The sequence below is a fragment of the Typopeltis vanoorti genome, chromosome 20 (assembly GCF_054136105.1).
Source record: "Typopeltis vanoorti isolate ZY-2024b chromosome 20, IOZ_Tvanoo_1.0, whole genome shotgun sequence".
Lineage (NCBI taxonomy): Eukaryota > Metazoa > Arthropoda > Arachnida > Uropygi > Thelyphonidae > Typopeltis > Typopeltis vanoorti.
This window is the reverse complement of record NC_143568.1, coordinates 17049736-17063979: the sequence shown is the minus strand read 5'-3', so window position 1 is coordinate 17063979 and position 14244 is coordinate 17049736. Positions and strand designations below refer to the sequence as shown.

Below are 14244 nucleotides of genomic sequence, written 5' to 3'. Positions count from 1 at the left end.
GTAGCATCTTCCTTTTAAAAATCAATAGTGGCAGCAATTTTGTCCCATCAGCACAGCAGGATAAAACAACTGTGTAGTGAGTTTTTTCGTGCCCAGAAGTTTTAACAGTAACACTTTTTGTCCCCTTGGAATCTCCAGTTTTGTTTGAGGGCAAATCAAAAGTCAGCAGAACCTTGTCCATGTTTCCTATTTGTGCTAACTCAAAATTTTCTCATTTCCTTGCATTAATGATGAATCGATGAAATTCAATTTGTAGACACTGATTCAATTTGTAGACACTGAAAGTCCCGCTTTTCTGTGGTGTAAAATCCAAGCATTCAGTTCTGCCTCAAGTTCTGGCCATTTTGCAGTTCCACTTCGTAGGTTATGTATATTGTGAGTTGCTTTTTTTAGATCCTCTTCCTGATTCCATCAAATTCTTATCATTTTCTCAGTTGGGGGGTAGCCCAAAATGCCTCTCTGCAGTCCTGTTTCCATGTTCTTTAACATACGTAATCACAAGTAGCTTGTATGTGCAATATTGTAGCAATGCCGACGTTTTTCAGCCATAATTTGCCAGGAAATTTAGAGAAAATTTAACGGCAGAAATTTATCACCGTTCACAACAACCGCGACAACAATTGGAAAGTTTAAATGAATAGGAACACAGCTGTGATCGTCTGTGACAGTGCATGGGCATCCACTGAACTCTATGTAACTGGAATGCTCTCACACGCTGCAAGGAAGCAAGAAAGAAATCACATAACTCGGAACAGAGAAAATTTCCAGAAATGAAAGTAATAAAAAACTGAATATCGGTGTATAAGATGCACCCTGTGTTTCAGATCTATTTTCAAAGAGAAAAAAGTGCGTCTTATACACCAGCAAATACAATATGTATGTTGGCTTAAGTGCTAGTTAAACTCAAACTGACTGACAGTTTAATGGAATCAAGTTCAATATACAGAAGTGAATCAGCAATAATTTAATGAAGCAATCAAATAGGAATGAATTAAACTGCCAACATTATGGTCAAAGCAAATAAGATTATGAGGCCAGTATATTATGTGTGCTAATTGCATGTGTTCTGGTCATTTTGCCTGTTTTTCATGTTGAAAAACCCAAGTTTCCAGGAGAAAATCTTGCCACTTTCATATGAGACTGGCTAATTTACTTTCAGCTGAAAATCTCTTATAAAGTTTCTTTGTGTCCTAGATGGAATTCAAAAATATCAAGTACACAAGGGGGCCTTACAACTCATCTGGAAGAAAACTCCAAGTTTCTGGAAGGGAGGGGGGGGAACCTGCACCTTTCATGTAAACTGACTAATCTGGTCCCATCATAAAATCTGAAGTTATTCACTTTCTGGGACAACAATTGGTGTTAAAACAATTCACATACACAAAGATTATGAAAATAAAAATATATTTAGGATTATTAAATGAGCCATTTCTCTTCACTAAGATTTTAAAGAAAGTTTTTTTTCTTTTTTTCCTGGTTTCAGATTTGTTTACAATGGAATCTGAATTTCATTTTTGTGTGAATTAAAGGGGAAAAAAAAGGATCAAATTATGAACAATTATCTTTTAATAAAAAAAAAGTGAAAGCCTTCAGAACTGAATGGTTTATCATTTCTTGCCCAAAGATTGCATATTGGTCTTTTTCAGACAGAACGAAGTTAGCCAGCAAACCAGCACAAAGGCAAAATTTTTCCTCCTATAAATAAACTCCCTTCAAAACTGACAGATCTAAGAAACAAGCCATCGCTCACACACACACACAGAAAAAAAAAAAAAAAAAACATATCGATGACAGACAAGATCAATAAATGCCTCAAATAATACATTGAAAATTGAATTGAAAATACCAGGTTGATAATGATCTAAAGTGATGTTAACATGATAACAGAGCAATTTGGATTTTTATTATTATCATCATCAGACCTTCACGGACTCAAAGATTTACTGGAGTTGGTCATCAGTGCCACATACAATGGCCATCAAACCTTGCTTTCCTTAAGCTCATTCACTGCACACTCTCAGGTAATGCATTCCATTCATCAACAACCTAGCAGGCAAAAATCCTTTTTTCATAGGGATTCTAGAGATGGCACCTTCTTTTATCTTTCCTTCATAACTTCCTCTTCTTATCCACTAACTGCTTAGGTAATGCATTCCATTCATCAACTACCTAGCAAGCAAAAATCCTTTTTTCATAGAGATTGTAGAGATGGCACCTTCTTTTATCCTTCCTCCATTGTAAAAAAATCATATTATACCCTCCTCTTCTTATCTACTAACTGTTCTAATCCTCTTGAAAACCAAATAACTAAATCTGGTAGCATGGGTTTCAAAAGAACAATCTACAATCAAAAGAACAATCCATTTAGAATAATCCACTTGAAAATGCAGTAACCCATAGGTTACTGCATTTCAGGTTACACCCAATGCTTTTATAAAATGGAATCTCTTTACTTCTGCATGGCATTGTTATTTTCATCACTTTCCATCACCTGTGGTGATGTCCTCAGAATTCTAGCAATGTGCCCTAATTTGCAGATCTTTGTCAACATCATATCCAGATCTCTCATCTCCTCTTCTTTTATCAAAAGGGCACACCAGCTACAGAATATTTACCACTTATTAAAATTGTCACACTAAAAAAAAGAAAATAAAATAAAAAAGAAAAAAAGTGCATAACTATGAATTTGCCAAGGGTACCAAAAACTTACCAATGCCATTGCTCTGCATCCCATCCTTGCCAATTTCAAAACCTTACATTTCTGAACACTGAACTGGAAGATCAATCACTTTCACATCACAGTCTATTCAAAACCTCATACAGAGCCTCTTATAAAGACACAAAATCTGCCCTACATAATCCCACCTTCCTAACTTTCTGTTATCTGCAAAAACTGCATATTCACATTTAAACTTTTCTAAATATTGTTAACATGCAAGTTAAATGGTAACAGCCCCTAAAACTTTAAGCCAGATCTCTGCAGCACAATGCTAGTGACTTTCTTCTTCCAAATACCATTCTTCAATCAGTCTCCTATCCAACCAACTAATCTGTTATCTAACCCCATCCTCTGAATTTACATACCAGCAAGTCATGTGGTAATCTATCAATAATCTTGCAAAATCTAAATATATTACTGTATATGCATATCCCTTTTCCAACAGATTTAACATTATAATATACACATATTGCAACAGGGCTAAAATACAACTTTCCTTTAATAAACCCATGCTCATGGAGCATTCTACTGTTATCAACCTAATTCTGGATTCTAAACAGACAACCATTATTAATCAAATATTACACAGTCATTTTCTCAGTCATAATAATAAAACATGTACTTGCCATTCCCAAATAATAAAAATCTCCAGTAAAACCAAATATTTCATTTGTAGTTTTTATTGAACCAAGTGTAATATCAGTATATTTTTCAAAGAGAGAACTTTCTACAGGTCCCATTTGGCATTCATCATTTTCCACCATTACATACGATACACCTAAAAAAAAAAAAAATTTAACCAAAATTTAACAACACCATTAATCAGTCCGAGTTATATTATGAAGTTTTCTTATTAGCTCTTATGAATCTCCTGTTATCTTAAACTAATGTAATAATCATCATGCAAAAAACTCTTAGAAAATATTTTTTGCTCTTTTTTTTTATTTTTTATTTTTTTTTTAAAGCATCTGTATTGAGTGCTAAGGACACTGCCATAGCATCACCTATATGCAATTTGCACTTCACTTTTAGGCATTCAGTTCCAAAGTGCCTATTACACTACTAACTTTAACTTAAAAAAAAAAAAAAGTCAAAATGAAGACAACTACAGAAAAAAAAAAGAGAGAGAGAATTACTGGTTTCTTGAAAGCTTGGAGGAAAAAAAAAATCCATAATATGTAAATATGTAAATGAGACTTTTTTGTCTTAAAATAACACTTTTCTCAACAGTTTAATAATTCTTAACATTAATATTTAACAATTTCTCAAGAAGCAGTGCTGAGGAACTCTTGTTCATAAAAATAAAATTTTTATAACAAAAAAATTAATTCACTTGCAAGAGTGCTACTGAGAATTCAGTCTTTGTAATTAAATGCAGACTTCAGTTTGAATGACAGAATAAATGTATTCTGTGACAATTACAACAGTTTCATAATCATTAACTTCTTATTCATGAGAAAATGTATCACCACATTAAAATAGAAGAATCCATTAGTACATAATACACAATTTGAAATTTTTGAAGGAAAAGAGCATATGATTGCTGTTGGCATTTTGTACATTTGCAAAAATTCAGAAATGTGTAGGGATAACTTTTTATTATGTTCTCTTGTTGGTTCAGCCAAGTGGGAAAAACTTCTGATTCCTGTTGTCTGACATTATTACCATTTGATTAGACATATTTCTTTAGGATTTCACTGCATGTTCTATTTGTTATATGTGCTACTTCTCCAAGAATATAGTGGTTTTGTAACAAAAGAATCACGAAAAATATGTGTATATTTGCAAATATTAAAAAATACAAGCATTTGGTGATGTGAATGTATTGGACAAGAGATATAAGGCATTAGAAAGGAAGGAACTTGTTATAAATGGAAGCAGAACAACAATGAAAGCAGGAATAAGAAGCTTGATAACAGGGTGAATGAATGCCAACTAGACCAGAATGGAGAGTGAAATATGGAAGGTGAGAAAAGAGAGGTTTAAAGATGCAATGATGTGAATACAGAAGTGGATTGCATAAAAAAAAAAAAAGAGACAAGTATAAGAAGGATGAAAGAACTGAGTGGCAGGTGGATAAATGCTAAGAATGAATGAATGACCAGATGGCAGAGGAATGTTCTCAACTTGAAAGAGTGATGAACAGGAGAAAGAACACCAGAAAGGAAAGGATAATTGCTATGACTGCAGAAGTAATAATTAAGGAAAGTAATGATGTGCAAGGTTAAATAATAATAATTATTATTATCCTAATATCCCCATGGAGTCAAAGACTCATCTAGGAGGTACCTTTGTCATACACACAGCTCATTATACCTTGCCTTAAACACATTCAAATTCTCTGCAGACACCACACTCTAAGACAAGGCATTCCAATAATTCACAACTCTACATGCAAAAAACCTGCTTCTCACTCCCCTGCTCACATCCTCATCATACAGCCTCCAGGAATGACCTCTTATTCCCTGCCAATAACCCATCATTTTATGAAAAACCTCTTCAACATTAATTCTATAACAATCCCTTACCAATTTGTATGACTATCATATCATCCCACTTCCTCTTATACACTAGACTCTGTAAACTCCATCTTCTCAACCTTTCTTCATATTCAACATTCCAGAGATCAGAAACTACCTTAGTCAATCACCTCTGGACCCATTCCAACACCTCTTCATCCTTTTGAAAACCAGGTGACCTCTGTGCACAGATTTGGTCACCTGGTTTTACTCCTTACAAGTCAAAGTTCTACACATCATTGTCAGAATTCGTTGTGTTGTCCTTACAGGTTTGGCAATGAGCCTTCTAAATTTTAGATCCTTATACACAATCACCTCAAGATCTCTTATTTCCTCCACCTCCAATAATATATCCCCACAAAGTGTAAATTTTACATCCCATCTTTGTTTCCCAAATTTTAAAACCTTACAACACTGAACTGACATCTCCACTCCCATGCCCATTCACTCAATCTATTCACGTCTTGTAAGGCCAGAACATCTGTGATGCTCTATTCCTCATAGTTCATCCCAACTTTGCATTATCTGCAAAAAACTAAATATTCCCATCAAAATCTTTCCCAATATCATTAACATACAGGTTAAACAGCAATGACCCTAAAACATACATACCCCTGAGGTACTCTACTAGTAACTTCCTCTTCGAGGATATTGCTCTCCCATACACAACTTGCTGATACCTATCAGATAGCCAATCTTCAATCCAATGCTCTAATATCCACTCCCATCTGCTCTAGATCAACTATCAACTTATCACACAGTATATTAGAAGCCCTTACGAAATCTAAGTATACTACTGTGTATCCTCTCCTCTATTCAGTGAAGCCGTCAACTTATTGTAATAAGTAAGTAGATTACTAAAACATGACCTCCCTTTAACAACTCCATTTTATCTCAAAGATAATACCAGTGTTGTCAACCCAATTCCGGATCCTGGTTTTCACTAGCCTCGCCAACACTTTAACCACACAACTGACACAAAGGTATGCCTATAATCTGAAGCTTGAGTTCTGTCACCTCCCTTATGAAGTGGCACTTGCCTTTCTTCCACTCCTCTAGAACTTGACCTAATGCAAGACTCATATTAAACAAATATGTCAAGGCAGATACTAACTCCCTGGTACATTCCTTCAAAATATGTGGTGATATATTATGAAATCCCAGAGTCTTAGTAACATCAAGTTTGCTCAATTTCCCATATCCTCTCGCTCACTTCATGAATGTGACATCATGATGAGTTTGAGAGCCCTGCTTTCAAACTCACCATAATGTCACATTCACATGAATAAAAAATCTTTATGAACTGCTCATTAAATATCTCAACTATACCCTCTGCAGCAGTTGTTTTTATACATTTTCTCCAATCAATGTCATCCTTCCATAATCATTCTTATTTTTGCTAGCTACATATCAAACTAACACCCTAGATTTTTTTTTTTTTGCTTTATAACTATCTGCTGCTCATTCTTCACTTTTGCTATCCTTATCAACCAAGTCACCCTTCTTGCTTGTTCTTTGTAATCCTAATGGAATGCATTATTACCACTTCTCTTATATTCATTATTACCACTTCCATAATACCATTTTCTCTGTATCACATGTTTAATCTCTTCATTCATCCATTTCAAACCTACTTTATTTAACCTTCTGACCCTGGGAATACATTTAGACACTTCATCTACTAGATAGTTCTTGAATATCACCTAAACTGCATTGATCTCCTTTCCAGCAAACTCCTCATTCCATGTTACATCTGCAAGCTGTCACCTGAGCTTCTCATAATCACCAGTCTTGTAGTGTCACATATACACTTTCCTCACAGAGGAAACTACCCAGGTAATCAGTACATGGTCACTCTCACTAATTTTAGGGTGATTTAACACCTCATTTATAATAACATCCTCTGATGAGATGATCAAATCCAAGTCACCCTCCTTGCTTGTTTTTTGTAATCCTAATGGAATTCATTATTGCCACTTTTCTTATGCCGCTTCCATAATACCATTTTGGAAGCGGCATAAGAAATCATGCTGCTTCCAAAAGCGGCATGATTTCTTATGCTCCTCAGCTATCAACTTATCATGAAGTATATCAAAATATTTTCCAAAATCTAAATATACTACTGTGTATCCATCTGCATGTTACACCTGCAAGCTGTCTCCTTAGCTTCTAATAATCATCAGCCTTGCAGTGCCACATATACCCTTTCCTCACAGAGGTCCTCGCACTGCTGGCAACCACCCAGGTGATCTCTTCATAATGACTCTCACTAACTAGAGGGTGATTTGGCACTCCATTTATAATAACATCCTCTGATAAGATGATCAAATCCAAGACTAATCCAAGATCCTCTTCCTTGTGTGTCCTTTATACTGCCTGAGGTAACTATCCCTCAAAAACTCAATAAACTCATTTTCTTTACTTCCAGTTGTATCTTATCATCCCAGTTTATATTGTCATAATTAAAATTGCCCATAATGATCACCTGTTTCTTATTTGCTTGGCTAATTTAATTATACATTTCACAGACACTACCATCAACATTGCCAAGTCTATAACAACATCTAAGTATTTCATTCGATACACCTCTGTCTCACACCATACTGCCTTAAAACCACTGACAATATTTTCATCTTGCATGTCTACCTTGTATGGAATGGGTGATATTAATGATAGAGAAAGAGTTATGTTTATCATTAATATCTCCCATTCCCTTTATACCCTTTCTATCTTCACAAAATACATCATATCCTTCATCTCTATTCCTGTGAGGATATCATTCTCATCCAACAATGTCTACTTATTCCAACAACTTTTGGGCGAACAAACTCAATCAATGCAACCATTTCATTTGCCTTGTTTCTTATACTTCTAGCATTTGTATACAAACATAATGGCTCACTTCTGGATTTATAACATTTCACTGATACCACCTATTAGATGTGACTTCTCTATACTTAAATTGAGCCATTTCTTTTTCTCATTATTCATCTTAGAACCTTCTTCAAATCCAAGTGTTTTCCCTTGATCCCAGGTCATCTCCTTCCCCTTTTTTGTCTATACATGTATTCACATTTTCGTGGAGCATCAGCCTTTCTCATGCTGTTTTCCCCTGTCCACCCTGAGTATCCCATTGCCATGTTTGTCTGGCACACTTTTTCTCTCATTCTCTAAACTAATGCTATCCACTTTTTCATTCATAACCACCACTTCAATCTCTCTTTCCTTACTGTCCTGCTCTTTCACACGCATGGCTTCTCACTTGATCAGATTCATTCTCTGCACTCATTTCTCTACCTCCCAGCAGCAATCTCTCCAAATGACTCACCAAAAACCATTTAAGTGAAGTCCATCACTCTTGTACCATTCAATTTCTTCTTCAAACTCATTCCACACATTAACAAATAGCACTCCATTTCTCTTCACAGATTTCTACTAACTTATCATTCATAATCTTTCCTCTCTGTCTCATCTCATCATTATCATATCTGGGCAACACATTGACTACCTTTCCTATCACACTATTATCTTTTATCCTTCTCAACAACCTCCTGATATCTAGTATTACATTCTCCTTGTATCTAGTCAAGTCATTTGCTTGCTTCCTCCTCAATATCTAATGCTTCAATCACTCTATCATTTTACCTTTGGGAAAACAAACCTTCTGCATCTTCTTGTTTACATCACCTCTAAGAGACTTATACAACTACTCTTACCGGACAAATTCTTCAATACATCAAATTATTGAGAGAGCACTTATGAATTAACTTAATTAACAATAGCGGAACACACATAACAAATATTCTCCATAGTTTAAACTGTATTACTGTAAGTCGCACTTCACTATTCCAAACAACAGTAATTAGGTACTAATATCTTTTCCTGTTCACTTTTCTCCAAGTAATCAATATAACCTTCTTCCTAGGGCAACACAGAATTTAATCGTAATCCAGATTAACTAGAACTAATCAGAATTTTCGCATTGACTGTCCAGTTTCCTTTTATCTGATTACGGCATCAACCTTTCTTCATAACAACAGCAGATTTCGCTTATAACATTAAACTTTATGTTTCACTACTTATAGGTTCACTTCCGAACACTAAACTCATAAATTTCTGCCCTGAGGATTTTATAATCTTGGTTCCGCAAAACTCTCTCCTCACTCGCTCAATAATAATTCTTCTCCCCTGCCTGTCTTATCTATGACCTTCCTTCTCTTTCTGCTTTCTCTCTCTGACCTTCACTCCCACCTTACGTTCGAATGCCACGCTCTATTCCACTCGTGGTTGTTTACGCGTGCGTTTCCATGACAATAGACTAAACGTAAACATTTCGCCAATGTAATGTATGCTATATCACTGCTACATGAGTGATTACATAACATTAAATATTTCACAAATAAGAACAATATAATATTTAAGCTATTTCTTCAACTTTTTGATTACGTATACAGTTAAATATAAAAACACTTTACGTTACACCATATATATTTAGTTATACAAGATTCTATACATTTTATTATTTTATAAGTTAATAATAGGTCAGGTTTTAAATAAATATTTAATTAGTAATTCTTATTTAAGGAATAATAAATAAATTTATATAAACCATGATTAATATTTAATAAGCAATGTTAAATGTGAATGAAAAATAATAAATTACATAACATAGCTTCATTCACAATTTAACAATACCTAACATTTTCTTAATTTTTTCGATATTTCTAAACTACACAGTTTGTCTGCGAGTTTTTTCAAATTATCGAAATCATTATTATTATTATTATTATTATTATTATTATTCATGCCTCCATGGAGTCAAAAGACTCATCATGGGAGGTGCATCCTAGAAAACACAGTCTATCATACCACTCCTTGAACTCACTGACTGTTCTAACTCTCACCATTCTATCAGGCAATGAATTCCAAGGTTCAACCACCCTAAATGCAAAAAAAAAAAAAAAAAAAAAAAAAAAACCTCCTCACCCTCTTGCTCACGGCTTCCTTTTGTAACTTCCAGGGATGGCTCCTTGTCATCGCTCCTTCCACTGTTCCAGCAAGCGAAAGACCTCCCCAGTATCAACCATGTAACTACTCTCAACAGTTTAAAAGTCTCAATCATATCACCTCTCCTCTTCTATCTACCAAACTCTGTAGTCCACATTCCTCCAGCCAATACTCAGAACTAATATTATACAGTCCAGAAAACATCTTTGTTATCTGCCTCTGTAACTTTTCCACAGTTAATTTATCACCTTCAAATCCCAGGGATCAAATTTGAGAACGATAGTCTAACTGTGGTCTGATCAGGGTCTTATACAATGGAATGAAAAGGCCAGTGTCCTTCTCAGTACTGCAGCAATCTTCTGGATTACCTTCACCACCTTTGCAATATGTTCCCTGAATTTCAGGTTTCTATCAATCATCACCCCCAGATCTATTGTCTCTCCTACTTCCTCCAGTACAGCTTCTCCAATAGAGTATGCAGCCTCCCATCGATATATCCCAAACTTCAAGACTTTACATTTTGCTACATTAAACTGATAGCCCATTCATTTGCCTATCTGTTTAGTTTATTCAAATACTCTTCAATCAAAAGCTGCCACATCTGTACTACTACTAATAACCTTTCCCAGCTTCACATCATATGCAAATAATTGAATATCCCTCTGCAATTGAACTGACAATTGAAAATAAAAGTTAAACAATACAGGTCCCAGCACTGAGCCCTGTGGGACCCCACTTGTACCCTTCTGCCTCCTTGATATTGCCCCACCATACACAACTCTCTGATACTTATCAGACAGTCAATTCTGAATCCAGTTGACTAACCTGACATCTAAACCATGTACTGCAACATAAATATCAGCTTATCATGTGGAACCTTGTGCAATGGTGCTACCTTCCTTCCATTCCTTGGGTACCTTTCCTATAGCCAGATTTTCAATGAAAAGACAGGGCAAAGGAGCTGTCAGTTCTTTAGCACCTTCTTTCAAAACCCGTGGTGAAATACCATCCAGTCCCACAACATTACTGACATCCAGAGTACTCAGTATTTGAAACACACTCTCTTCTTGCACCTCTAAACCTCGAACCTGCTCTATTCGTCTAGTATTAAATTGTTTCCTCTTCTGCATTGTAGAATACAGCTTACTATTGCTGCTTACAAATATTCCTTCACAATTTCTCAAGCACTAATAATATCCTGGCCTTCCAATTCCACCCTTCATGGAACTGCCACAAGTTGATATCTAACACTATTATAATCACTCGCCTTATAATTCCACATACATTCCCTTTTCCTTGGTACTCCTGCATGTCTATTCATCTTCCAAGTCAAAACCACATGTTCACTCTCTCTAACTTGGGATAGAGATGTCATCTCAGTTTATTATCAGCTTTTCTGATGCTATGATCAAATCCAAAACTCGTGAACTTCTTGTTCCCTATATTACATGTTGCCTAAGACATTTGTACCTCAAGAATTCTAGAAATTCCATCCCCCTATTACTACATGCATTTTCCTCTTCCCAACTTATACTGATGTAGTTAAAAGCTCCCATAACAATCATTCTTCTTGCACTTGCCAAGCTCAACTGCCTAAACATCTCCTGCTCCCCGCCATCTGTGCTCCTTGGCTTGTAGCACTAAATATCCTATCCTTCTGCATTTTCCCTTCCTATCCCCCCAAAAAATGCTATACCCTACTACTTCTATTCCTGTTATTATATGTAGTTAAAATCTCCCATAACAATCATTCTTCTTGCACTTGCCAAGCTCAATTGCCTAAACATCTCCTGCTCCCCACCATCTGTGCTCCTTGGCTTGTAGCAACACCCCACTAAATATCCTATCCTTCTGCATTTTCCCTTCCTATCCCCCTGAAAAATGCAATACCCTACTACTTCTTTTCCTGTTATTATATCATCTTCCGTCAACCAAATCTCAGAGATCCCAATAATCTTTGACCAGGCTGATGCTATCAGCACCACTAATTCCTCTCCTTTATTCCGGATACTCCTGGCATTAGTATAACGCATAAAATTGCCACTGTTTCTATACCTATAATTATCTGCTCCAGAATCCACTGGACTCAGCATTAACTGATGCTGTCCCCCTTCCCCCAAGCACCCATTCCCACAAGAGGCCACCCCTACTACCATCCACCCTGTGAATTCTAGTTTCCCTGCACTGACACACTGACTCTTTCAGCAAGCAGCAATCTCTCTAGATGCCTATGTCCTTCCTCATTCAAATGTAAGCTGTCTCTTGGATACAGTTCCTTTCTGTCCTCAAATGCCCTCCAAGTATCCACATATTCCAATCCTCTCTTCTGACACATTCTGGCTATTATGCTATTCATTATTACTGCTCTTCTGCTTAGCTCATAATTATCATACTTGGTAAAAACACACACACACACACACACACACACACACACACACACACACACACACACACACACACACACACACACACACTATCTTTCCTCTCTGCATTTTCTTTTGTACAACCTCAAGCAAGAATCTCAGATCTCTCACCACCCGATTTACATTGCCTCTCAAATCATTAATGCCCACCATCACAATCATCTCATCCACTCTTTCACCCCACTTAATTGCCATAGCCCCACCTTCATATTGTTCCTCCAGACAAACATTCCTCATGCATCCTATCTTGAACACTATGGATGATCAAGTCTCCATACATCACACCTCTTACCAGTCTGTTTCTTGATTGCTCACCTGCATCCCTCTCTCTCTCTCTCTCTCTCTCTCTCCCCTCTAACCCTTTCTCTCTGTGTTCCCCCTACTTATCTCCTGTCCTGGCATCACTCTATCCCTAGTTCCAGCACTCCCTTGCATTCTTCTCATTCCCTCTCTCAGACTGTTTCTATTTTCTCCTCTTCTATCATTCTCATAACTCTCTCTCATTCCCTCTCTTCTACTATTTCTATTCTCTCCTCTTTTATCATTCCCATAACTCTCTCTCATTCCCTCTCTCTGATTGTTTCTATTCTCTCCTCTTCTATCATTCTCATAACTCTCTCTCTCTCTCACTCCTACTCTAATTCGCCTTGCATTCATCTCTTCCATTCGCCTAACCTCATCTTTCACACTTCTCATTTTATTCCCGAGACATTCCAGCTCATCTCTCTCTCTCTCTCTCTCTCTCTGCAAGTTATCCGCTCACCATTCATCCTCCCAATTAAGACCATCTCCAAAATCTTCACAGTCATTCAAACTTTCCACACTCCCGCACTCTTATTTTTTCATTCATATTTCGCTCATTATTCTCACCCTCTATCACACTCGTCTCTCTTTAGGTTTAGATTCTCATGCTCCTGATGCAACGAGGTCAGTTATAATAATTTCTAACACACTAAGTTCTTCTCATTGCCTACATTTTGTGTATATTTGTGCAAATCTCTAAAAAAATTTCCAATATATTTATTCAAAAAAAAAATGCACATAAATCCTTATAGGATCAATGGTGGAGAAGTTCTACAGAGAATAGTGGGAGATCAGGGGAGAACCAGAGGTCATCCCTGGAAACTGTATAAGGAGGGTGTGAGTAAGGGAGTGAGAGGCAGGTTTTTTTCGTGCAGAGTTGTGAGTGATTGGAATGCCTTGCCTGAGAGCGTGGTGTCTGCAAGTAGTTTGAATGTGTTTAAGACACGGTATGATGAGATGTGTGTGTAAAATAAAAGGACCTCCTAGATGAGTCTTTGACTCCATGAGGTCTTGTTTAATAATAATAATAATAATAATAATAATAAATATATCTGCGCAGTTCAAACAAACGTTCTTCAAGTGTCGACTGTCCTAACTGCATATTTTATGAGTGTGGCGATGGGAACATGCTGATAGTTACCAAAAATCTGAGAGATCATTATCTTCAGACCATAGTAAATATTATGGGAGACTTCAATTGTGGTGGCAAAGACCAGAAGAAGAAAATTAAACAATGGATGAAGGCACGGAAAAGGAAAGAATTGAATTTATA

At 36.3% G+C, this 14244-nt stretch overlaps 1 protein-coding gene across 1 annotated transcript in view; it reads right to left on the bottom strand.

Moving 5' to 3' along the window:
• LOC150095256 (uncharacterized) overlaps positions 1 to 14244 on the bottom strand; it is a 500251-nt gene that overhangs the window by 278857 nt on the left and 207150 nt on the right. The window contains exon 10 of the mRNA XM_090410231.1: positions 3346 to 3497. Coding sequence (XP_090266357.1) covers positions 3346 to 3497 — 152 coding nt within the window. The remainder of the gene's footprint in view (positions 1 to 3345; positions 3498 to 14244) is intronic.